This window comes from Populus alba, chromosome 18, assembly GCF_005239225.2.
Source record: "Populus alba chromosome 18, ASM523922v2, whole genome shotgun sequence".
Lineage (NCBI taxonomy): Eukaryota > Viridiplantae > Streptophyta > Magnoliopsida > Malpighiales > Salicaceae > Populus > Populus alba.
In genome coordinates, this window is record NC_133301.1 from 10,930,062 (window position 1) to 10,955,291 (window position 25,230).

The 25,230-nt window shown below is 31.1% G+C and overlaps 2 protein-coding genes across 3 annotated transcripts; one reads left to right on the top strand and one right to left on the bottom strand.

The window, feature by feature from the left end:
- The first annotated feature begins 13,117 nt into the window (after positions 1 to 13,117).
- On the top strand, positions 13,118 to 14,973 carry LOC118051592 (peroxidase 16). The gene is made up of 4 exons (XM_035062263.2): positions 13,118 to 13,398; positions 13,558 to 13,755; positions 13,971 to 14,136; positions 14,310 to 14,973. The coding sequence occupies exons 1-4, from the start codon at positions 13,183 to 13,185 to the stop codon at positions 14,714 to 14,716; spliced, it is 987 nt and encodes a 328-aa protein (XP_034918154.1). The 5' UTR covers positions 13,118 to 13,182; the 3' UTR covers positions 14,717 to 14,973.
- Positions 14,974 to 21,906: 6,933 nt separating this feature from the next.
- Positions 21,907 to 24,976, bottom strand: LOC118051591 (uncharacterized). 2 transcript variants are annotated; one of them, XM_035062261.2, is made up of 3 exons: positions 24,481 to 24,976; positions 22,997 to 23,134; positions 21,907 to 22,723 (listed from the first exon to the last, which is right to left on the bottom strand). In XM_035062261.2, exons 1-3 carry the CDS (start codon positions 24,532 to 24,534, stop codon positions 22,115 to 22,117), a joined length of 801 nt encoding a protein of 266 aa, XP_034918152.1. In that variant the 5' UTR covers positions 24,535 to 24,976; the 3' UTR covers positions 21,907 to 22,114. The 2 variants fall into 2 exon arrangements, with proteins under 2 accessions (XP_034918152.1, XP_034918151.1); XM_035062260.2 differs by having other exon boundaries at positions 22,997 to 23,235; positions 24,481 to 24,975.
- Positions 24,977 to 25,230: the final 254 nt, after the last annotated feature.

Consider the following 25,230-nt stretch of genomic DNA (forward strand, 5'->3'; position numbering starts at 1 on the left):
CCTTAATACCAAAAAATTTATAGCTCTGCAATTAAGAAGTTTTAACCTTGCAAATCTTCAAGCTAGGTAAATCAAACTAAACTCTTCAATTAAGTTAAAATTTTTATTTTTATTTGTATGGATCTCACGTTAATTCTTTTATTTTTAATCTAATGGATCCCCTTTTTTATTTATATAGAACCCAAGTTAATCCCTTTATTTTTCATTCAGATTGATCTTAAGTTGATCCTTTGTTTTTAATTTGTATGGATCCCAAGTTGTTTCTTTTATTTTCATTTATGTTGATCAAGCTGATCCTTTTCTTTTCATTTAATGGATTTTAAATTGATCTTTTTATTTATTTTCGCTCAAATTATGGTGTTTATTTAACTCAATATGCTGTTTTTTTTTTTTTTAAGAAAGAAAACCTTGTTTTTTTTTTATCATATTTTTTTATTTAGAAACTTACTATAATAACTTTTCCAATGTCTTCCTACCATAAGTATTATAAAGGAGGAGTAGCTTCATAATCCAATTTTTACCCCTTTCCCAGCATATTATCAAAAATATAAAAGTATGAAAACTAATAAAAAAATAATAGATAGTGAAGTGATCAAGAAAAAAGGGAGACCAAAACAAATATTGAGAATTTGAGTCTCTTTCAACCATAACCATGAGATAAAAACATATAAGGTAATCCAAATTGTTGATTTGACAAGTTACTCAATTGATTTGTTTGGATCATTTTTTTAATTGAATATTTTTTTTTCAGTTTCATACTTTAACAACTAAATCTTCTCTTCTTCTATATATATATATATATATATATTAGAGTTCATCTTTTAATATTAGGTTGTTTGAGAAATAAGGCTTTATGTGGAATTATCTCAATCTCATGAATTTAGTTTTTTTCCCCCTATATCAACAAACATTGGATATGTTGGAAATAGAACTTTATGTTTTTTTTTTTAATTTGCTTTTTATGAAGTTATCCAGATCTCATAACCTAAGTTATGGGTTTAACAAGTTAGCTTGAACTTTCTTCTTGTCCCTTAATTTTTTTTTATTCCATCCTATACAATATTAAGTTGGTTCAAAATTAGACTTCATATTTTTTTCTTAATTGACTTTTTATTGAATTATCTCAATCTCATAATCCAGGTTACAAGTTTAATAAGTTGACCCAAGTAGATTTTTTTTTATCTTTTTATTAGTTTAATATATTTTTTTAATTTATTCCTTTAACATTGTATTGATTATGAATTGATATTTATAATTTATTTTGATTTGCTTTTTATAAAGTTATAATAGTATCATGACCAGGTTGTGGGTTTAATAAGTTGACCCAAGTAGATTTTTTTAAAAATCTTTTTATTAATTTAATATATTTTTTTAATTTATTCCTTTAACATCGTATTGATTATGAATTGATATTTAATAATTTATTTTGATTTGCTTTTTATAAAGTTATGATAGTATCATGATTAGGATCGTAGATTTGACAAGTAAGCTTAAGTTGATCCAATATGTCATCATCTCAATATTTGAAACAAATATTATTCAATATGTCATTTTATCAATTATATTTTTTTTTTTAAAAAAATCATCCAATATGTATCATATTTTGAGTTTATGGTTATTTGTTTTTATCAAAAAATACATTAGCAATATTTGAATATTTTTTTATATTAAAAAAACTGATTCGACAAGTAACATTAGCGCGTGACAATAATCTTGTTTTCTATATTTTATCCTCATACTAAATATATCCAAATTGTGTGATAGGGTAGAATCTAATGTCGGTTCGCTACCCACCCCTTTCTCTTTCCCTTTATTTTTTAACTTCTTGAATTTGTTTTTTGTTTCATTAATTTTTTTTTTTCAAAACAGTAAGGCTTACACCAAAACATGGAGAAAGTTTTTAAAAAGTACAAGAGAAAAAAAATGATAAAATAAATTCGAGGTAAAAACTTCATAAACACGATAAAATTTTAGTCAAGATATAAACCACATGTAATATCAAAATTATGTTGTATTTTTAGGTATATAGGTCTCACACAGGAGAGAGTTAGTAAATGTTATTAAATGGAATTTTAAAGAGAGTTTCATAAATGTATTAGCAGTTATTTTTTTAAATAATTTTTACTTGAAAATGCATTAAAATAATATATATTTTTTATTTTTAAAAATTTATTTTTGATATTATAAAATTAAAATAATTTATAAACACCAAAAATTCATTAATTATAAAAAAATTTAAAATATTTTTAAAAACACAAAAAAATTTTTTTTTTATTATATCTTATAAAGTCGCAGCATCGTGTAGATGGCATGGCATGTACTATTCACAAACAAATAAAAAAGCATTTGCGGGGTTCGGTGCCTCGGCAATAATTCCAAGCTTGCAAGATACAGACCTCTCCTAATCATTTGTAATTAATTAATCAATCAAGTTCCAACCCAATTTTTTATTCGTAGAGTTTCCATTATTAAGAAGATTAAAGGCATCAATCACTTCATACATTTTATGTAATTTTTAAAGACAGAACGAAATCAATATTTAAAGAAAAATAATATTTGAAGCCTTTGCACAACGATTACAAGTGGAGAAGGAGGATTAAAATAAAACGACTGCACCCCCAGTCAGCTCATTCGAGAACTTATAAACTGCTTTAAACATTTTATTTGTAAGGAAATATATGAGCATGTTCAGGGAGCGTTATCGTCCTCTTAATCAATTAATATGGTTGAAAACAAGTACAAATTTGCACGATCAGATTTTTGCATACTCCCGAACGATTTGTTTTTTTTTTTATTGGTATTTAGACACTTATTATGTCAATGAAACCTTTACAGAAAAGATTATGAATGATACATTTTTAAAAAAATTCTATAGTCGGTGATTTTTATTTTATTAATAAATCCTTTGACGATATAATCATCAATAGTTTTACAAATTAGAAGAACATGCCAAACGAAAAATATTTTCAGCATAATTTTGTCGATATGTACAATGGTGATTTTATTCATATCACTGACGGAATCAACTCATCATTTACATGTTGTCATAGGCATTTTTTTTTTATTTTTTTCAAACTCTTTAGAACTCTTTGAGGGATTCAATCCACTAGTGATTCTGTCTATAATAGTAAGTGGCATTTTATGTAATTTTTTGGAACTTTTTGGAACTTTTTGATAGACTTAGTCCGTTAGTAATTCCGTTGGTAATTTGTTTGATATTTTTCAAATGAAATCAACAAAACAAAAAAAAATAAAAGGAATAAAAAAACCAAATATTCATTACAAATTTAAAAATTATAAGATTGAATACAATTCATCTAAAGGATAAAAGTTGAAAGAGGAGGAGACAAATCTTCACTAGGACCAGGTGGGTGAGGAGGTGGACCACATGAACCACTAATATTTGACAACAATTCCATGTACAATTGCCTAAGTTTGGTCATTTCAACACTAAGTCGTTTTGTCTCATCATTAAGCCAAGTTCTCTAAGCTTGAACTTGTTGTCGTACAATCATAGGTTTCTTTTACTTGGGATGTTTAGAAAGCTGGCTCTACTAAAACAATGACACTTTCATTGATGATTTCATCACTTATGTTATTGTATGAGCAACCTTTACATTTATAAACATGAAATTCCATTCGTTAATTGAAATTAATAATTCAAAAATTATTCATTGTTATTTATTTTTTATTTGTGTAGAAAAGGAAAACAAACTTATAAAGTGGTTAGGCTTCTATTGAGCAACGTACTTCCCAATACATACATGTCTCTCATAACGAACACCTCCTCTACGAGGTGGCATTACATTTGATGAGCCTACATTAAGAAATGGTGTTTGTGTCTTAGGTGTCTAGTAATTGTGAGCACCTAACAATTTATGATCATCAAAAACGCTTTTAAAAGAACTAATAATACTTGTATTCGTATTACTCACTAATATCTTTCTTCTTGACATCTAAGCAAAGCAAAGCATTAAAAAGGTAATAACATTCCTTATTTAAAAGAAAATCAGCAATATCTTTTTTATACAAGAGACTATCCAAAATTCATGTACCTAAAAACATGCATTATAAAAAAACACCATAAACCAGTTGATTTTATTAATGACTAATATATTTTTATAAATTTCTTATTTTATAAAGTGAGCAAGCAGTGAATTGAACAAGGAAATATAACATTCAAAAATAATTTTTATTCTTTGTCGTCTACAGTCAAAATAAACATACTCCATCTAATTTTAGAAAGGTGCATAAGGTGTTATTCTCTTTGTTATTTCTTTGCCTTATATTAGATGTTCATGATGAATACAAAGAAGGAAATCCAGGAGACTAAAATAAAAATAATAGTTTTTTATTATAGTGTTATTAATTAAATACTGGAAGTGAACTAAGAAATTAACAAGGGCAATACTAGAAGAACTTTTTAGATCATAATTATTTGTAAATAACGAATGGCTATCAAAAAATACAACATGAAAGCCTAATAACTACTATCCATAATAATTAGGGCATAAAATCATCCTGGATTTTTTCCAGCCTTAATTTTGGGTTAAAACTACAAGTTTGTTATCTCAATTCTTAACAAAATCATCGCCAAGTAAAGGCATTAGCAATAAAAACAAATAGAAAGAAATATAAATAAAATCATATTTAATTATGCCAAAGAAAACAAATTCAACCAAGACTTGTAGCTAAAATAGATGTATAAAACAATATTTTTCTTTGAAAAATCTTATATCATAGTGATTAGTTTCTTAAATCTATCTCTTAAACAAGAACAAATTTCATGCAACATCTTCTAACACACAATACAAAAAATTATAGATCATGTTACTAACATTTCATTTAATTTGATCCACATTCTTTTAGAAAGGTTTTAAAGTTTGAATCAAGTAAACTATGAAACTAGAGCTTCAATTATTATAGATTATGGTACACCAAATGCAAATTTCAAATGTTTCCCAAGGGTATCTAACACTAGTCTCTACAAGACTAAACCATATAAAAGTGATGCAGTAGTTACACAACAACCACACGAGATTAAAATATAAAATCTGCAAATATGATTGTAAACAATGTTGAACATAAAATTGTACAAATGCAAATTATTGTTTTATTTTTTTATTCTAAACTTAATTTACTTAAGTTAGAAATACAAATGTGGTAGCGGAGCGAAGAAAAATACCAAGTCATACATGAAAGTATAATAAATTATACTTCATGACTTACTCAAGTTAGAAATTCAATTTCTTTCAAGTATCTTCCCTTTATTGTCTTTTTTGGTACTGGTCATTCAGGATGAGAAAATATTGACAAATTCTCATTTGAAGGCAGTTTCCCACCATCATCGTATCTTGAAATGTGGTTTATCCTTATTCTCAATTGAGGATTAAAATAATACAAAATAAATGTTGAGACCTCTTCCACAATATAAGCCTCGCATATCGAAGCCTCAATATGCATCTTGTTTTTAACTTTTTCTTTAGGTTGAACAAGTATAAGAATGGAATTAAATGAATGTCTTAAAATTTTTTTTAATAAAAAAACAATAAAAATCTAATTATGATGAATGTGTAATCCTTAACCTCTCAAATAGATACACCTATCTATATTGGACAAGGCCTCCAACTTTTACCTTAAATGGTAGATGCATAAGTAAATGCTTTATTAAGTCGAAAAAAGATGGAGGGAATATCATCTCAAGTTTGTTGATCGTGTAGATGATATTCATTTCAAGCTTCTCCATGTGTTGAGTATGCAACTTGTTAGAGCATGTATCTTTAAAAATATAACTAATCTCCATAAGTACATCACATATCTTTTTTGGCAATCAATCCTTGTAAACAAGTGGAATGAATGTTTGCATAAACAAGTGACAATCATGACTTTTAATTCCATACAATCTTTCATTCTTCAAATTCACCAATCTATATATGAAATATCCCACATCTGTGGGTGAGGAGTTGGTTGCTGGCCTTATTAGTAGTGTCGATTGCTAACTTGAAAGACACGTTTAAAACCCTGAGGGGGACCTGGGTGGTAGCACTGGGAATGGATGGACTAAGGGCCAAAACAAGACAGTATCTAATAGGGTTAGTGTGTTGCGCTACTCTAAAAGACGTGCTTTTTACCCTGAGGGGACCTAGATGGAAGCCTTGGGAATGGGTGGACTAGGAGACCACAAGGGACAATATCTGAAGGGTTAGTGTGTTGCGTTACTCTGAAAGACGTGTTTTAAGGCCATGTGTGGCTGCTAAGAACAAATCCGTGCGAGTGGTAAGGCCTAATGCGAACAATATCTGGCAGGTTGGGTCGGGCTGTGATATTTGGTATTAGAGCTGACCTCACTGGCTGTCTGATGGTGCCGGCGAGGTCATCAAGCCCTTAAAGGGGATGGATTGTAATATCACATATCAGTGGGTGAGGAGTTAGTTGCTGGCCTTATTAGTAGTGTTGGTTGCTAACTTGAAAGATGCATTTAAAACCTTGAGGGGGATTTGGGTGGAAGCCCTAGGAATAAATGGACTTGGAGGTCTAGATGGGACAGTATCTGACAGGGTTAGTGTGTTGTGCTACTCTGAAAGATGCATTTAAGACCCTGAGGGGGACTTGGGTGGAAGCCTTGGGAATGGTGGACTGAGAAGCCCAGAGGGGATAATACCTGAAAGGGTTAGTGTGTTGCGCTACTCTGAAAGACATGTTTAAGGCTATGTGTGGCTGCCAAGAACAAATATTTGCTGGTGGTAAGGCTCAAAAAGGATAATATCTAGCAAGTTGGGCCGGGCTATGATATTTGGTACTAGAGCCGACCTCACTAGCTATCCAACGGTGCTGACGGCGTCGTCGGGCTCTTTAAGGGGGGTGGATTGTAATATCTCACATCGACAAGTGAGAAGTTGGTTGTTGGCCTTATTAATAGTGTTGGTTGCTAGCTTGAAAGACGTGTTTAAAACCTTGAAAGGGACTTGGGTGGAAGCCCTAGGAATGGATGGACTGGGAGGCCTAGATGGGACAATATCTGATAGGGTTAGTGTGTTGTATTACTCTGAAAGACGCATTTAAAACCTTAACTGGGGCCTAAGTGGAAGCCTTAGGCATGGGTGGACTGGGAGGTTAGAGGGGACAATATGTGATAGGGTTAGTGTGCTACATTACTCTAAAAGACGTATTTTGGGGTAATGCGTGGCTTCCAAGAACAAATCTGTGTGGGCGGTAAAGCCCAAAGCGGACAATATCTGGCAAGTTCGGTCGGGCTGTGAAAAGATATGTTTGAAGCATATCCATTAGGAACATTCAGACTTTAAAGCCATTATGATACAAATAATTGTGCATTTTTGTCTAGAGCAAGGCAGACATTAGGTTTTACAACCTATGACCCATCATAAATCAACTTTATATTCTTACAATGACAAAAAAAAAAAAAATTATATTCATTTTAGCCTTCATGTTATCCTTTCTCTTCATTTTCACGTCCATTACTATGTTAAAAATATTTTTAATTTTTTTCGTTTTAATAAGCATAACATCCATATTATGGTGGAGGCGATTAGTCTTCCAATAAGAAAGCTTCCAAAAAATAATTTGTTTTATCGAATTGGGGGTCATACAAAAAATCTAGAAAATTTTACTTGTCGAATTGAAAATCAAACATAATATCCTCATATTGCGAGACCATATCATACAATTCTTCACCTGATAGAATGAAAGTGTTGCATCCCATTCAACTCTACCTTTAAGGAAATCCTTTTTGTTCTTTTTATACTTATGATCGGTTGGCATGAACTATCAATGACAATAAAAAAAAAGTTGAACCATCATTTATTAAGGTAAATGCCTTATTATTTTTCATATAATATGGAAGTAATTATTTTTCATGCAGGCCCCAACTAGAAATCATCTCACACGCAGGAAAATCATTGATAGCCCACATCAAAGTTGCCTTCAACTAAAAATTTATTTCCTCGAGACTAGATATGTCAAAGTCTTGAATGACCATGACTATTTCAAATCATCAATCAATAGTCAAAGACAAACATATATATTCATACCCGAACTATTAGGACCATGTATGACCGTAAATAACAATATGAACTTCGACCTCATACACATCTTTGGTGGCAAGTTGTGAACTGTGAGTATCATCATCCAATAAAATTATGGTGCAACAAATGACCCTAATAGAGTAAGTCTATTTGTACATAACCTAATATGTATATTTGGTGGTTCTATTAAAAATTAAGGATGCGCCATTTCAAAATATTTACAGGCTTCATTATTGGAAGGGTGCATCATGATTCCATTCACCACATCATGTGAATGATGCCAAGTCTTATGCTCAGCAGTTTTTGGAGACATGAATAAACTTTGTAATGTATGAGTGATTAAGAAATATCTTAGTTTTCTATGTGCAATAAGATTCATTCCCTTGCTAGTTATGGGTATATACCAAGCATGCCTATAAGTTTTTCACTCAGCATGCCCACATCATGTGAATGATACCAAGCATGCCCATAAGTTGTGAACTTTATAATCTACATGTTCTAGACAGTATAACAAGCAAAAGTTTAGACACATGTTAGTTTTTTGGCATCTTATGCCAAGGGGTTTCATAATATATTTAGCATAATAAAAGTTTTCATTCAGTCTATTCCTCTCAAGTAAAATGTTTTTTGCTCATTCGATGATTCTATCGTAATCGGCCTTGCTTAGCTTATTATCTGACTTGATGGTGAACACTTATGCAAGAACTGATAATTTATTGTGATTTGTGCATACATATCATACTAGCTCGTCAAAATCTTTTAAAGGATCCAAAAACTTTGGTGCGTATGCATTTGGTTCTTTATCTATGCTTGAACATTCACCTACATCACTTTGATTTATTCTCATTGCTTTTATCATAATGCTCCTATAACGACTATTATTATCATCTACAACTCCATATATGTTGCTAAAAGTAGAAGTTGACTTAACCATCCTTTCAACCATGGTCTTATAAGGAATATATGATTCTCCATGTGCAAACCAATATAAGTCTTTCTTTATGAATCCTTTACTGTAAAAGATGCATCGTAACAACATCTCTACTAATATTTTTTAGATTACATGGTGTGTCTTTAATAAAATCCTTAACCCTATTACAATAATCCATCATGCAGAACCCTGTGGGTCATACTCAATACATCTCAAAACAATCATTCATAACTCATATGAAACCTATATAGAATATTGATGACAACATGTATTAATTAATAATATGAACTAAACAAATTATTGGTACCCAACTAATTAGCTATAATTGATTTAACTCGAACTTATTTAATTTATTTTAATATTACACTTAAATCATTATCAATTTTCTGTATATAAAAAAAATCAAATTCCTCCATATTTACCAAAAAATTTAACTTAAGAATAAAATTGAAAAAATATTAAACATATCTTTTAAATAAGGTATTATTTATTTCATTATATAACACTGAAGTCACAAAATCAAACTCTAATCTTTTAAAATCTCAAACAAATTTAAATGGGAAAATGCTATAAAACAAACAAACTACATAAAAATGCCAAAAAGTCGACATGTTTAAAATAGGTTACAACAAAAAATGGGTAGTGTTGCTTACTTTATATGATGATTCTTTAAAAACAAATTGAACCAAAATAGGGATGCTAACAGATTGAGTGTTGGGGTGGCCAAATTTGTGATGATGAGAGTTTGATTTGTAACTAAAAAAAAAAGAGGATTGATGCGAGCCTCGTGATCACATGATGACGCAATCCACAATCAAGACTGTGATCTGATCCTAGAAAGCCAAAATAAGTCTGATAAAAATGTGACACAAATAGAAACTTGTCCCAAGACACTAGTACTATTGAAATGAAATCAAATAAAATCACAAAGCCAATTAATCTTTGATAAATCAGATTTTGTTTGTTCAGGAAAAAAAGAAATGCAAGAATATCTCTTAAATGTTAACACTAAAAAATTCAAAAGTATTATTCATCAATGGCTACCGAAATTTAGGCTTACATGTGTTTAAATAGTTCTGAAAAACTAATCCTAATGGATCTACCCTTATGGGCTGAATTAACTTACTTATAAAAAGTGACCCAAAACCTTTATTAGTAAGCCCAAACCCTAATTCAAATAAGTCTTGGATCCTAACTGAAAACAAAATATTATGCCCAAACAAGTCTTAGGTAGTAGATAACAAAAAATAAAATAAAGCCCATAAGTTCTAATTCTTTATCTGCCACTAGCCTATCTTTTATTGTGTAGCTAGGATGAATAAAAAATTATTATAAGAAAAGGATTTTAGAACATTAATGAATCTTTGCCACACTTGAAAATTATGTTATAGTTCATTGAAGATCCTTGTAGAACTAGAAAAATCTCAAAACAAACTACCACATCCTTGTAGAAAAAGAATGACTACCTAATAGGAAGTCTACAAGTCAAAAGAAAGTAAATAACAAAATTTAAGGAAGATCCGACGAACTCCTAATCACACACCGACGGAATATTTTCGTCGGTAAAACTGTGAAATCTTGTAGTGTTTGTACAACATGTTTTCACCTATATCGCATGTCCTTTTTGAACTCCAATTCACCTGAAAGTTTACCCTAACATTGACAAATACCTCTAATCTTATAGTAAAGTTTTAGATCGTATCTTTCTCTCTCTTTTCAAGATGATTTATCCTCGAAACACCAACAGGTTTAATGGACAATTCCTTAGCTTCTTGTTAAAGCCTTTAGAGTTTTCTTTCTTACACGCACTTGCGTCTAACAACATTATATGAAAATAGTAGCCGATAATAATTTCAAAATAGCATGCCTTGCCATCCATTTGTGTATATATTTTTGAATGATTATCGTTGCTGCCCTATTTTGTTTTTCGTCCTTTTGGTGCTGAACTAAAGCTCTCAATTCTTCGCGTTCTTTATTTGTTTCTTTATAAATCTTTGCAATTCATACAACCTATTTTGATTTATATCGCAAATTCTTGTTGAACTCTAATTCACCTAAAACTTTACCTTAACATAGATAAATACCTTTGGAATCTTCTAATAAATTTTCATTTCGATCTAACAGTTTGATTTGGAGTTATGCTTAATAGTGTAAAACTAAATGGTAGAAAATTTTATGTCACAATCTGAATCTAACCTTGCTTGGATAGTATCAGAAGTTATGTGTTGTTTTTTGCATAATAAAAAGAAGGAATAAGAAATTAGGGATAGAGAGAGAAGGTTGTCTATTAGTTTATAGCTTAAATATTATCAATGGATTTACCATCGGTAATTTCATCTATAATAATGACACTTCATTTTTTTTTTATTCATTTTTAATTGTGATTTTCTTGGTATTTATCGATATAAATTTTCTGACATTGTAAATTATCAATGAGTTTTTTTATATATAATTATGTTTGTATTTGATAATTTTTTAGTAGTGTTTATTAATGTTAACTATATGCTGTCATGATAATCTTTTAGCTAGAAAACAAAATTATATCCAAGTTGATAATTAATGGTAAGGGTGAGGAAAAAAACTGAAAAATTGATTAAACTAAAAAAAAAACCGTAAAAACCGAACCACAAAAAAAATCAATTAAACCAATTAAAATTTTGAAAAACCGACCGGTTTGATTTCGGTTTTATAAGCCTGGAAAAAAAAAAAAAAAAACCGAACTGAACTGAACCCAAACCAAGCTAAACTGGAAAAAACCGAGTCAAATCAGAAAAAACCGAGCCAAACTGAAAAACCAAGCTTAACTGGTTTGAACCGGTTTTTGTCCTAAAAAACAAAACTGAACCGAAACCGGTTAGTTTGAACTGATTTTGATTTGGTTTTAATTTTTTTAATTTTAATTTAATTATTTAAAAAAAAAAAAAAAAACTGAATCAAACCTATTGAAAATAATCATCTCTAATTAATGCTTCGCCTGTCATGTTAATGTACAGGAAAAGAAAATGCCAATATAATATAATATAATTATATCCAAGTTGATAATTAACAGTACGACTGCCATGTTAATGTACAGGAAAAGAAAATGCCAATATAATATAATATAATTACATCCAAGTTGATAATTAATAGTACGACTGCCATGTTAATGTACAGGAAAAGAAAATGACAATGTAAATTGTAATATAATTATAGCTGTACATGGCAAACTTGAGGGCAAATTGTCAACTAATCACATGATAGAAAGTCATAGAAAGATTCACATTAACCATTTATAAATAAAGAAAATAATTCAAACCAAATGCACCCTTAATTTTTTTTTTATATCAGTTTAATTAGTTTTTGGATTGATTATTATTTGTTCTTTGCAATACGCAATTTCTATTTCAGGCATAGAACACATCTTCAATTACCACCTAGTTTTCTATTGGTCCCAAACAAAAAGCTTTACCAATCGGGTCCTCCATTTAGGAGAAATTACCCAACAAACGCTCGGCTTAAAATTTATTTTTTATGTTTTTATATTATTTTGATATGTTTATATCATAAAGAATTTTAAAAATAAAAAATAATAATTTTTTAAAAAAACCACGAAAATATTTTTAGAACTCCACTTTTCATTTAGAACTCCAAATATTTCTAAACACCTCTTGGGTGGTTTGGACGTCGTCTTTTCAGGGAAGAGAGCAGGTGGGCACTAACGTGCAATAGAGCTGGCCAATGGATCTTGAAGAAGACAGCCATCTCTTTATTTTAATCGCCGCATTATCCAAAGGCTAAAGAACATTTCGTGACGTTAATAACTTCTTAGCCTTCTCTTGGATTTCAATATGTTTTCCATGTAAGCATATGCACATGCAATCCTTCCAGCTAACCCTAAAAAAAGAAAAAAAGAACAGACGACTTCTTAAACAAATAACTTCTATTACCGTGACGGGTCAAGAATTGTACTCTATACGTGTAATATGCCAACTGTATAATACCAACTTGTGCCACCACCACACTCCATCCTCAGTGTGTTGGAGGATTGTGATTGGCTAGAGAGTACACTGAAGACCTTGTTCTGTAATAATCATCAGTTTACAATCAGTGCTTCTTGTTTCGGCCTGTCTTGTCCATGGAATGTCTACCTATATATATACATATATTGATCTACTCGTCTTTTAAGAGAAGCATATTAATTTGTGAAACCAGAAACAGAAACAGAGTGTCATGGAAAATCAAAAATTCATTGTTCTGTCAATACTTCTCTCTCTACTAATCACAATTGCTTCTGCTCAGTCGTCTCAACTTAGACAAAACTTTTACCAGAACATTTGTCCTAATGTGGAATCACTCGTCCGCTCTGCTGTCCAGAAAAAGTTTAGCCAGACCTTTGTGACTGCCCCGGCAACTATTCGACTCCTCTTCCACGATTGCTTCGTCCGGGTTAGTAGTTCTCCTTCTGATGACCCCTTTTCTTGTTCTTGTTTTTCTTCCGATATCCTATTTCTTTAATCGAGTTTCTGATAAGTTAGAAATCTTCACCATTTTTTCGTTGTAAAGTGCTAATAGCTTTAAGTTTTAATGTTTCTTTCTTCGCATCAGGGATGTGATGCTTCGGTGCTGCTTTCGTCGCCATCTAACAACGCAGAGAAGGACCACCCTGATGATATTTCGCTTGCCGGTGATGGGTTTGACACTGTGATCAAAGCCAAGGCAGCCGTTGATAGCAATCCTCGATGCAGAAACAAAGTTTCATGTGCTGATATACTAGCTCTTGCAACTAGAGATGTTGTAGCCTTGGTATGCAAATTCTCTTCCCTTGATTCATTAGTCTGTTCAGTAAAATATGTAAATCATTTTTCCAGAAACTTTGTCAGCTCATAGTAAAATAGCTTCGAGATATTATTGCAATTCATGGGAAAATGTTGCTCGAAGTAAAAGAGCAACACCAGGCATCTTTTAGCATATTTAATATTATGTTTCTAACTCAGCTACACATCTTTACATGAAATCAGACAGGGGGGCCATCTTATTCAGTTGAATTAGGAAGACGTGATGGGAGGGTATCTACAAAAGCCAGTGTTCAACGCAAACTCCCTCATCCTACTTTCAACTTGGACAAGCTGAATACAATGTTTGCTTCCAATGGTCTCTCCCAGACTGATATGATTGCTTTGTCAGGTATCTAGAGTTTTATACTCTTCAGTTATTTTACTTCAAACTTGCCATACAACTCTGCGGAATTTTGCTTGAACTGAGTCTGAAATCACCAAAATATATATATGGTTGTGAATTCTTAACATAATTTTTGCAAAGCTATGTTTTAGCTTCTGAAAAGTTTGCGTCAATATCAGGTGCCCATACACTTGGATTCTCTCATTGTAGCCGCTTTGCCGACAGGATTTACAAATTCAATTCTCGAAACAGGATTGACCCAACTCTAAATCTGCAATATGCTATGCAGCTTAGACAAATGTGCCCTGTTAATGTTGACCCAAGAATTGCCATTAACATGGACCCGACCACACCCCAGAAGTTTGACAATGCCTACTACCAAAACCTTCAGAATGGAAAGGGCTTGTTCACCTCTGATCAGATACTGTTTACCGATTCAAGATCGAAAGGCACTGTCAACCTATTTGCATCAAACAATGCTGCCTTTCAACAAGCATTTGTGACTGCTATCACTAAGCTTGGCCGAGTTGGGGTTTTGACTGGTAATCAAGGTGAAATTCGGCGAGACTGTTCCCGAGTAAACTAAACTGGGCATTATTTTCTCATCGCTCATGGATTCCGTCGTTCTTTCTTTGCGGTAGTTTTTGCTTTTCATTTTGTTATTGTTTCGATTGCTGGGGGTATCAATATTTGCAAGGGTAACCAATAAATTATACTGTTGGGAAGTGGTTTGTCGGAAATAAATGTTTACTTGTTGTGTCTTTTAGCACAAAGAAAGAATTGCTCAGGCCATTTTCTTCATAGAAGCTGGCGCCGGAAATAAAATTGAGCTGAATTTATCAATTCTAACGCTGATGTTTTGTTTTTATTATTATTATTAATGTGAGTTTTTGAATTAATTTATATATATCTCAATTAATTCTTTTTGTATTACATGACATGGGATAGATTGTGCATAGAGACCAAGTGAATTAAAATGAATTCTATTGCAAGTCTCATTCTTGAAGAACACATCCCCACGTCCACTTAGTGAATTAAAATGAATTTCTTGAATTATCGTGATTTGTGATCCCAAAAGTTGACCAAAGAATTCTTTTAAGGGGTAGCGTATTTCCTTAACCATTAAATTAATTTTTTTTAGGTTGATGGTTTATCTAAACGATAGAAATGAAAGAGGATCTGTTTGGTATTTTTTTAACGGAAAATATCAGTTTTTCTTAAGGAAAAACTTCAATTTAACCCCTATCTTATTACCTCATTATCAATATCAATAAATTTTAAAATACTTTAATCTTACCAATTATAGTCAAGATATTTCATTCTTTCCTCTTTCAAAGAACTTGGAAGTTTCCGTCAAATTTACTTTTAATCATTCGTGTTTACTCTAATGTTTTTTTTTTTTTTTCCATCCCTAGATTTCTTATTTTTCTACATAGATTTTTTCATGGAAAATTAAATAAAGGGTTTCTAAAAATAGAAAACAAAGACCTTGTTCGGTTTACATTAAAAATATTAAAACCTGCAGAAATGATGGGGATTTGGGTTGACGCGCATGTGTTACTATATATGAAACCTGCAAAAATGATAGAAATAGTAAACTGAAAAGAGAAGCCTAAATCAAACTATTCTCCTCTTCCTTCCCTGGCCAATGCTACGGGGATGAGTGAAGTTTTGTTCAAATAAGAAGCCCACGGTGGCTAAGGGGGGTTTCAGGTATGTGATGGGTTTCCAGATGGGATATGGAGGTTGAAGATGGTGATTTGATCGGTAGAGGCTACTGTGACATCGGAGTTGGGGTTTTTTTATTCTTATTTTTTGGGTTGTTTGTTGTGATTGTCATCGTGTCTAGTCTTTTAAGTTTCTTTTTATTTTTATATTTTATATTTTTAAAAAAATTAAATTTTTTTATTTTTTTATTTACTTCAAATTAATTATTTTTTTAATGGTTTTAGATCATTTTAATATGCTGATATCAAAAATAATTTTTTAAAAATAAAAAAAAATATTATTTTGATATTATTTTTTAACACCCTTTAACTTTGTTAAAAAAAAATAAAAATTGTTATGTGATGGCTCATTTCATGGTTTCTATAGATGATGATTGGTGTTATGGGTTTTGGGTTGAATGTAAGATAGAGTTTAAAAACAATCTCTTGGGATTTCAAACAATTAAGGAAGCTCAATCATGAATTAATTAGGAATTAAATTGAATCAAATTAATTTAATTAGACTAAATTGATTGGACTAAAAAAATAGGACTCAAACAAAGTCAGATAAAAATTCAATTAGTCTCTCGAGTATCTCATCCTTTTCTTCCCGAACATTGGCTTTTGAATTTTTTAATTTCATTCCATTAGGGTTTTTAATCTTATATTTTCTTTCAATTTAGTCTCTTAATTGATCTTTCAAATTTAGCCACTTTTAATTTAATCTATGGTTTTCAAATTCCTACAATTTCAAACAAATTTGTCCTAAATCATCATTTTCTTTTCAATTTCATCCCTAATTAAATTAGTTTAGACCTCCTATTTAACCATTTATTGCAAATTTATCTTTGGTTCCCAAAATTATACCAATTTTTAACTAATTTAACTCCTAAATGTAATTTTCCTCTTCAAATAAGTCTTTAATTGTCATTTTAATTTGGTGAAGTGTTTCAAATTCATCTTTGCCCCTTCACTTTTCTTATCTTAGCCAAATCAAAGTCAAGTGAAGTTCTTATTCTTCAATTTCTCTTCCAATAAGTTTTCAATTTCGACCCCATCTATGTTTTTTTATTTTTGTATTTTGTATTTTTTTTTGTACTTTTTATGATTACTTCTAAGTACATGAAAATAATAAAAAAAAAATGATTAAAATTAACTAAGATTACTAAAAAGACATATTTCTTTGGATTTTTTCTAATTTTTTGAAATATTCAAAAATAAAGGTAAAAAACTAAGTTATGAAAATTTTATTTAAGCCATTTATTGTTGTGTATTAATGATTTTAATTGAAATGTATTCTGTTGTGTCTAGTCCATGACACCTTGAAGTTCCAAGACCGTCGAGGACTTTTATTGAGTAACAAGGTTTTGTTTAATGTTTCATGATAAGGTTAGTTGGGTGGGATTAGTTGATTTTTTTATTATCCGAGAAATAATAGTTTACTTATGGTATAAACTTAGATTCGGATTGTGTGCTATTTTTGTGTTCATTTGTTGTCTCTTTTGAAAATAAGTTTTGTTTGGATTTTCTAATGCAACTATTTGGAATGGAGTTATATGCATGTTCATTATCATGTAATTTTATTATCTTTATATAAAAATCATATTTCTCAGTCCAGAAATTTAGTATAACATCCCTAACATTTAACTACAAATTCATTATGAATAAATCCAAAAACAATGCAATTTTTTTTTTATTTTTTATTCATTAAAACGGTCGATTGGTTTATCAAGTAATTCAATCGATTGACCGGATCAATCAAAAAATATCTATATTTCTAACTTATTAAGATTCTATTGAAATTTCAGAAGAATTTCTTTTATAATTGAAACATTTCAAGTGTTGACATCAAAATCATGTCACAAAAAAAAAAAAAAAAAAATCATAATTACAAACTCTTCACCCCAACTTCCAATTAAATCATTTTGGATCCCATCCCCTTATATCCTTAATTCATTCTTATTAATTCATACTATTAAGACATTAATTAATTTCACATCTATCTTAATAATTAAAACATCAAAACATTTATACTAACTCTAGGACAACCAAAACTTGAATAAATATAAGCATACATAAGTTAAGCCCATTTACATAATTACTACTTAAAATGCAATGACAAATATAATAATCATGCAAGACAATAGCGTTATTAAGTTTTGAACAACAAATACATTCTATTACCTTAATTAATTGATTATCAATATTAGTTTAACCCGAGGATATTTAAATTAAATTTCAAATAGAGTGTCCAGAACTACAATTCACAAGTTTGATATTATAAAACTATACAAAACAACAATTAATTATTACTCTTGGCAAGCTTTTGAGTTACCTATAACAAAATCAATAATATTTACTAAGTCACGAGTTAATATCTCATTCAACACTTAAAAAAAAATCAACTTTTTATCTAAACAATATTTAATAATTCTTATAATCATCTAAATTAATCTTTTCATAAATCCATTCAAACCTAAACAAATCTTGTAATATTTATAACTTAAGGAATCATTCCAACATTTCCATATCAAAGTCAACATTCCAATACTCTCTCTTTAAGTGTTTATTATCTTGGCATTCCCATCTTTGTTGTTAATTGATCTGGCATTCACATTCGAAAACCAATGATTCAAAAATTTTTAACAAATACCAATCAATCCAGCATTTTCATTTAGAAGCTAATAATACGGTATTCCTTAATGGATATCAATCAATCCAGTCGACCCATTTTAATTCCTAATCAATCCAACATTCCCATTTAGAAGCCATTACTCTAGTATTTCTTAACAAATACCAATTAATTCGAGCAAACATCTTGATTGCCAATCAATCCAACATTCCCATTTTGAAGCCAACATTTAGGTTTTCTTTAACGATACCAATCAATTCGGTCAACCCATCTTGGTTGCCAATCAATCTAGCATTTTCATTTGGAATCCAATATTTTAGTATTCCTTAACGAATACAAATCAATCTGGTCAACTTATCTTGGTTGCCAATCAATCCATCATTCTCATTTGAAAACCAATATTCTGTGTGTTTCTTTAATGAATACCAAACAATTCTCTCAATTTATGTATCTTTCTTTTCATACACACTATCAATATTACTATCTACATTTTCATAGACCAACCAATTCACAGGTAAAGTATACGGGAAAATTATAAAGAAACTTACGACAAGGTACAAAGTACCTATCTATTGTCTAACTATGAGTGGCTCTACTAGCTCATTTAATCATTCCAACGATATCCCCTGCATCGATATGTTTTTAAATAAATTTTATTGTATCCATAAATGTTCCTTATTCATAATAACATCTATTTTAACTCCAATCAATTACACATCCAAAATTAAATTCTTTTTATTTTCAACTTATTTGATACAATTCCAATTTTCATATAATTATTCAATATTTAACTTTTTCTTACAAAGTTAATCATATCATTTTTGGAAAAAGAGTATATGTCCCTTTATAATCATCATCCATGTATCCTAAATCGTTAGTTAAACAAAAAAAAATCAATTACAAGCCAATTCACATTTTCGTACATTCTTCATTCACTTTCAACAATATCCTCTCTTTTTCACATAAAATCTCTTATTACATCTAATGAACACGAACTCCATTCCATAATGCTTTAATCTCAAACCCAACCAAAAAATCACTTTTTTTTTCAACAATTCTTCAAAAGCATTAAATTAATACACATCAAAAATCCATATTTGTCATATAGATCTAGAACCATTAATCAAAGTCAATATCCATACATTCAACCATTCATCAAAATGTTAGAGGAACAAATAACAAGTATTTGTAATTTATATATTTTTTGATAAAGTTTTTTTTTATTCGGGGCTCTACCCAAAATCTCCTATCCTTACAACTTTTTCCCTACAAAACAACAAAACCCGATTCACATTTCATATTCATACCAATCACATTCATAGGCATACCATCAGTTTATTTTATTAACTCAATCCCTTTGTCATCCATTATTTTATATAAACCAATTAACCTAATTCCAAGAATCTAAATATAAAATGCATAACTATATACATGTAATTTTATGATTGGTAATTATTATCCATACATTTATCTTTACAAGCCTTGAATCTACTTAATATATACATAAATACATTCATGAATAAATTCTACATATCACAAAATATTAATAACATGTCCAACCTAACAAAACTATATATATGAATGATGTCATGTCTATTACCAAGAGTGCGATGGACCTGAAACATATAATAGCATAAAGAATAATTAGTATAAAACAATATATTCATTGTCCAAAATGAAAACGTCTTTTTTTTTTCAAAATAAAAAAATCAATGAAATCTTTTATTTTTTGGGATTAATGTTAAAATTTTCATAAAAAATCTAAAATCGATGAAATCTTCTATTTTTTAGGGAATATATCAAAATTTTTCATCCAATTCCAAAATAGATCAAATCTCTTATTCTTAAGGATTAACATCAAATTTTTTCGTTCAAAATAAAAAAAAAAATCGATGAAATCTCTTAATCGATGTCAAATTGTTTTGTTAGAAGTCCAAAATAAAATAAAATAAATCTCCTATTTTTATGGATTAATGTCAAAATTTTTTTATTTCAAAATTGATGAAATCTCCTACTTTAGGGATTAATTTCAATTTTTTTTTTGTTCAAATCTTAAATTGATAAATCTTCTATTTTAGAAATTAACGTCACATTTATATTATGCAAAATCTTATATCAATGAAATTTTCTCTAATTTTTTAGGGATTAAATTTCTCGACAAGTCTTTTATGTTCTTTTAAAAAGTAAATAATAAAATAAATTACTAAATTAATAAGCTTAGAAAATAATTTAGACAATTAATAATATACATAAAATAAATTTATAAGAAAACACATAACAAATTTAACTTTTTATCTAAAAAATAAGGTAAGGGCAATATCTATTTTTCCTTGAGCATAACAAACACGCTAATGATACTTCATTTAATCATATTACTTTCCCATTAATTTCAAAGATTCCCATGTTTATCATGGTGTGACAAGGATGACCCGACATGCTGAGCTGGTTTTCAAGATTTATATGATATAAACAAGGACGACGGTCTAGTTTAACAACCTCAAAAGGCAGTTGATGGTCTTTGCGTGAATCAGCAGGAACAGTTTTCTATAATGAGGGCCATTTTTTATGAAATCAGCCATGGAATATTTATAGCAATAATTTCTGACCTGATGGCTGCTATCTTTGATACCAATTTCTTAAATTCAAACACAAGTATTCAAGAGATGTGCTAAATAACATTCTTTAACAGTAGCTGGTGGGTGGTTACAGATTGAACAACGAAATTTCAATCATCTCTTTCGGGAAAAAAAAAATCATTTGTGAATTATATCTAAGCTGAGTTCTTCACTGTTTGCCGATTTTTGCAAGGTGGGGTCCCGGGTACTCTACAAATTTTTGCCGACTATTGCTCTGTTCTGACGAACACCGCTCCAGTCCTCCTTTCATTTATGGGAAGCTAAATAGCTAATGGATACAACATCAAGAAAAAAATGGAAAGCTGTGTTTTTGTCAGGCACCATCTGCCCCGAAACATTTTGAAATGCGAGACAGTAATTTGAAGACAAAACTGAATCTATGGCATTCCTTCTGTCTCACTTCGCACATTCTGACAATTGTGACTGCAAGATGCAGAATCTGTGATATTAATCATTGTCACTTCTGCAATTCTACTTCTCGTGGCTTTCACAACATAAATTAGTGGCAGATCCTTCCTTAAGGAAATTGCGAAAGAAAGAGAGGGGCTGGGGTTAAAGTTTTCTTGAACTCTTATCCTCTACTTGGTAATCATCAGCATCCTTAAATGTATTGGAGAGGGGCCACCTGTTTGGTCATCATCATCATCACCTTAAACAGTTCATACACACCTGGTGGCTTACTTTTCTAGGCCAACAATTTGCATTAGTTTCGTTCTCTAATTTTCTCTAAATTTGAGAAGATTAGAAACTATTTAAGATTGGTGCAGAAGAAAAACTAAACAATTACAGAACTGAACTGATGGACTTGAAAAGAAAAAATAGATTGACAAACGTCTGTAGATGTCCTATTCACAACCGATGTATTGCCCCAGATAAGGGTTCCACGATTATCCATTTATTGGATTGAGGATGGAACTGAATCAAGAATCTCAATTCCAGGACCCTAGATTTTTATCGGTCCAAGTCTAGTGAAGGTTTAGAAGGATACACACATACATAATGTCAAAAGTTCAAGTCCTGTTTATGCTTAAACTTTGGAAAAGCCATTGCGGCCGCTTTCTGTCCTGATCGAATGTTGCTCTAGAGCTGCTCAATGGGGTTGTTGGAGTGCTGCTATCCTCTCTTCGTTCAGATTTAAATGAGGCAGGAGAATCGAGCTCAAGTGTCTGGTAGTTTTTGGATATTTTCTTGCCTGTGCTTCCTCCAATGCTTAATGTCAGCTCCACTTCACTATCTTCATCAGATCCATCAATGCTCATTTTTCTTTTTTGGGTTGCATAAGCGCTTGGCCCTGCTTGGTTCTCGTCCACAGCACTAACTCCAGTTGATATATCTTCCTCTGCAGGCCTTTCAAGGTCGAATCCCCGTGACATTTTCACAGTCTCGCCTGAACAGCTACCACTTCTTTCTCTTGAATTTGGGTCTTCCCTCAGGCTATGAATATGGAAACTATAACCACAAGTGGTTTGTGCTGCTGAATTAGGCCGGTTAACGAATTGAGAGCAGTTAATATCTGAGCTAGTTATTGGAGTCCAGTACTTTGTGTTTTGTTTAATTCCTTTCTTCAACTCCTCCATCAATAACTTCTGAACGCTGTGCAGCCTATGGAGTTCCCTTACCTGCAAGTTGCATTTTACCGTTAATTACATCTCTGCAATCAGCTGTTTAAGTAATCTGATTTTACGCTTGTGGGGCTAGCCAGTGGAAAGAAAGGAGAAATTATTGCTCAGAGGGTTCTAGGTCTGACTTAGAATGATGAACATATAACAGTACCCTGGCGTAAGGGTTTTCAGAAGGAAACTATTCCTTGGAAAGTAGCGATGTTAAAATGTCGTAACACGTCGATCACTACAAAACATGCATTCTAAGATATTTTTAAAATTGAAACTCACCTGTTCTTTGAAGATATCCTCATGCAACTGCATTGTCTTCTTGATGAAGTCTATGTTGTGTTTGCCAGGCATCTTGTCCATAGAGCTGCCGAACTTGTCTATCCCGCTAACTTGAAGGTTCTTTTCCAGACCCCTGGTCTGCAAATATTCCAGGTCATCCATACAATGTACACTAATGCTACTGCTATTTTGTGAAGTTGCTAGAAGATTGATGGCATATTCAAGTTTGGTTCCCATTCCTGAAATTATATGATAATTAATAATCGAACTTCATTTTAATCCAAGAGAGTACAGAGAATCTAGCATATCCAATTTCATCAAAAACAAAAGAAGAAGCCTATAATTGAAGGCATGGAGATGGAAGTGATCCATCTTATGCTTTTCCTTTTTCATGTGCTTTCAATATCTACTCCATGACTGTGGCGGATTTATCAAATGCCACTACTTTGGGGTGGAGACAGAGGGCAGTTGACCTAAATTCTGTATGGGACATCTGGGAACCAAAGTGATCTAGATAAGATTTTGCTAATATCGAGTCATATCAAATTTTAACAAGGTAAAATTCAAAAGCAAGAAACAAATCCAAAAACATCTTTTAAACAATATCTTCTTCAATTTTACCCACGTTTTAGATCTACCTACAGAGAATATGCAGACAGACTTGATACAGTTCACCTTTTTTTCTTGATCTAGATGCAAGCAATTAAGACAAAGATGAGAATTCTTTGCTAAATTTTAATCATACTAACTAATTTTGTCTTTGAAAATGTCAAGAGAGGTTTCTGTTCAATTTATGCAAAGGTGAGGGGACAAAAGGGACTGCTCAAAATTGCATTGGGAGCTCTGAAAGTGTGACAAAATAGTGCCTAGACAATGAAGTAGGATGTAAAGGAAAAATGGGATGTAGGCACTAGAGAGACCAAACATGGGTTGTAGGTCTCTCTCTCTCTCTCACTGGTGGGACAATCACTAGCCGAAACGGTGGTCTTCATCTTCAGGAAATTTGTTCTAGAAAAGTGTCCACTTCTTTCTGTTTCTTCCAAAACCAAACCTTTTCGATATTATCAACATGATGAGATCACAAAACAGTAAAAATCCTACTTTTGGTACTGAAGCTTGTTATAGAGCCATAAAGCAATCATAAAATAAAAAGAACACAAATGCACAAGCAAACTGGATAACCATGAGATGGGAGAAAGAAAAGACTTAAAAACCAGTTTCTGCACCTGTAATATTCTTAACTAGTTAATTATGTGGAATATTATCCATCATGGAGATCACAAATTATTAATATATAAAACTAAAGGATCAAGAATGCTGGCTCTATAGGCATCTTTCAGAACAAAAACCTTAGGATTCAGTGCAAAATTTCTTACTAATGGCATGGCATAAGACACAAAATACATGCAACAACATCAACTTCAAGTCCCAGGACCAAATCCGAACAAGAAGAAAACTGGCTACTCTATAATTCTCATCATCACCTGCAATATAAAGTGACCAGATCGCAAAACTTTCCTTCCAGACTCATTGAACATCTTCCTCCTTCATGCCACTTGCTAGCTTGTCTATTACTGAAAAACAAAAGCTGAAAAACCAACAAGCTTTTAAGCCATTCATGACCTTCGATAAGTCATGTTTTCTCTTTCCCAATATGGACGGAACAACCTCAGGAGTGCAATTGCGGTGGTGAAATCGGAGAAGATACTATGACTAGTACACATCTGGTACAAGAGAAAATCTCCTGTATTTGACAGAGAGGCCCAAGATTTAGTCTCTCTCTCCCTTGCTTAGAGGAGCAACAAAGCAAACCATAACTTTAAAAAAATATATATGTATATAATCATGGTCTTAATAATTCAAGCTTGACAGGCTGTGAAGAGGAAAGAAAAGAGCTGGACTAGCTTGCAATGTGTTTGCGAGTAATATTTTGATATTGAGAGAGAGAGAGAGAGAAGAGTGGGAAAGCTAAGTCATAATAGTGTTATATATTAACAATGTAATGTTGTAGTGTATAATAATAAGGTAATTTATGGTATTGAATATTGGTTTTGCAAACTGTACCCCAGGGGGAAGAAGGGAGGGATCAAAAGTAGCAGGGGCCACAAAGTTATATACATTTGTATATGATAAAATCAAATGGGCACTCCTGATTGTAGGCCAGTGAACAAGATATTCCACACAAAGTCTTCCAAGAAAATCTAGATTATACATGCATTAACTAGATTATTCAA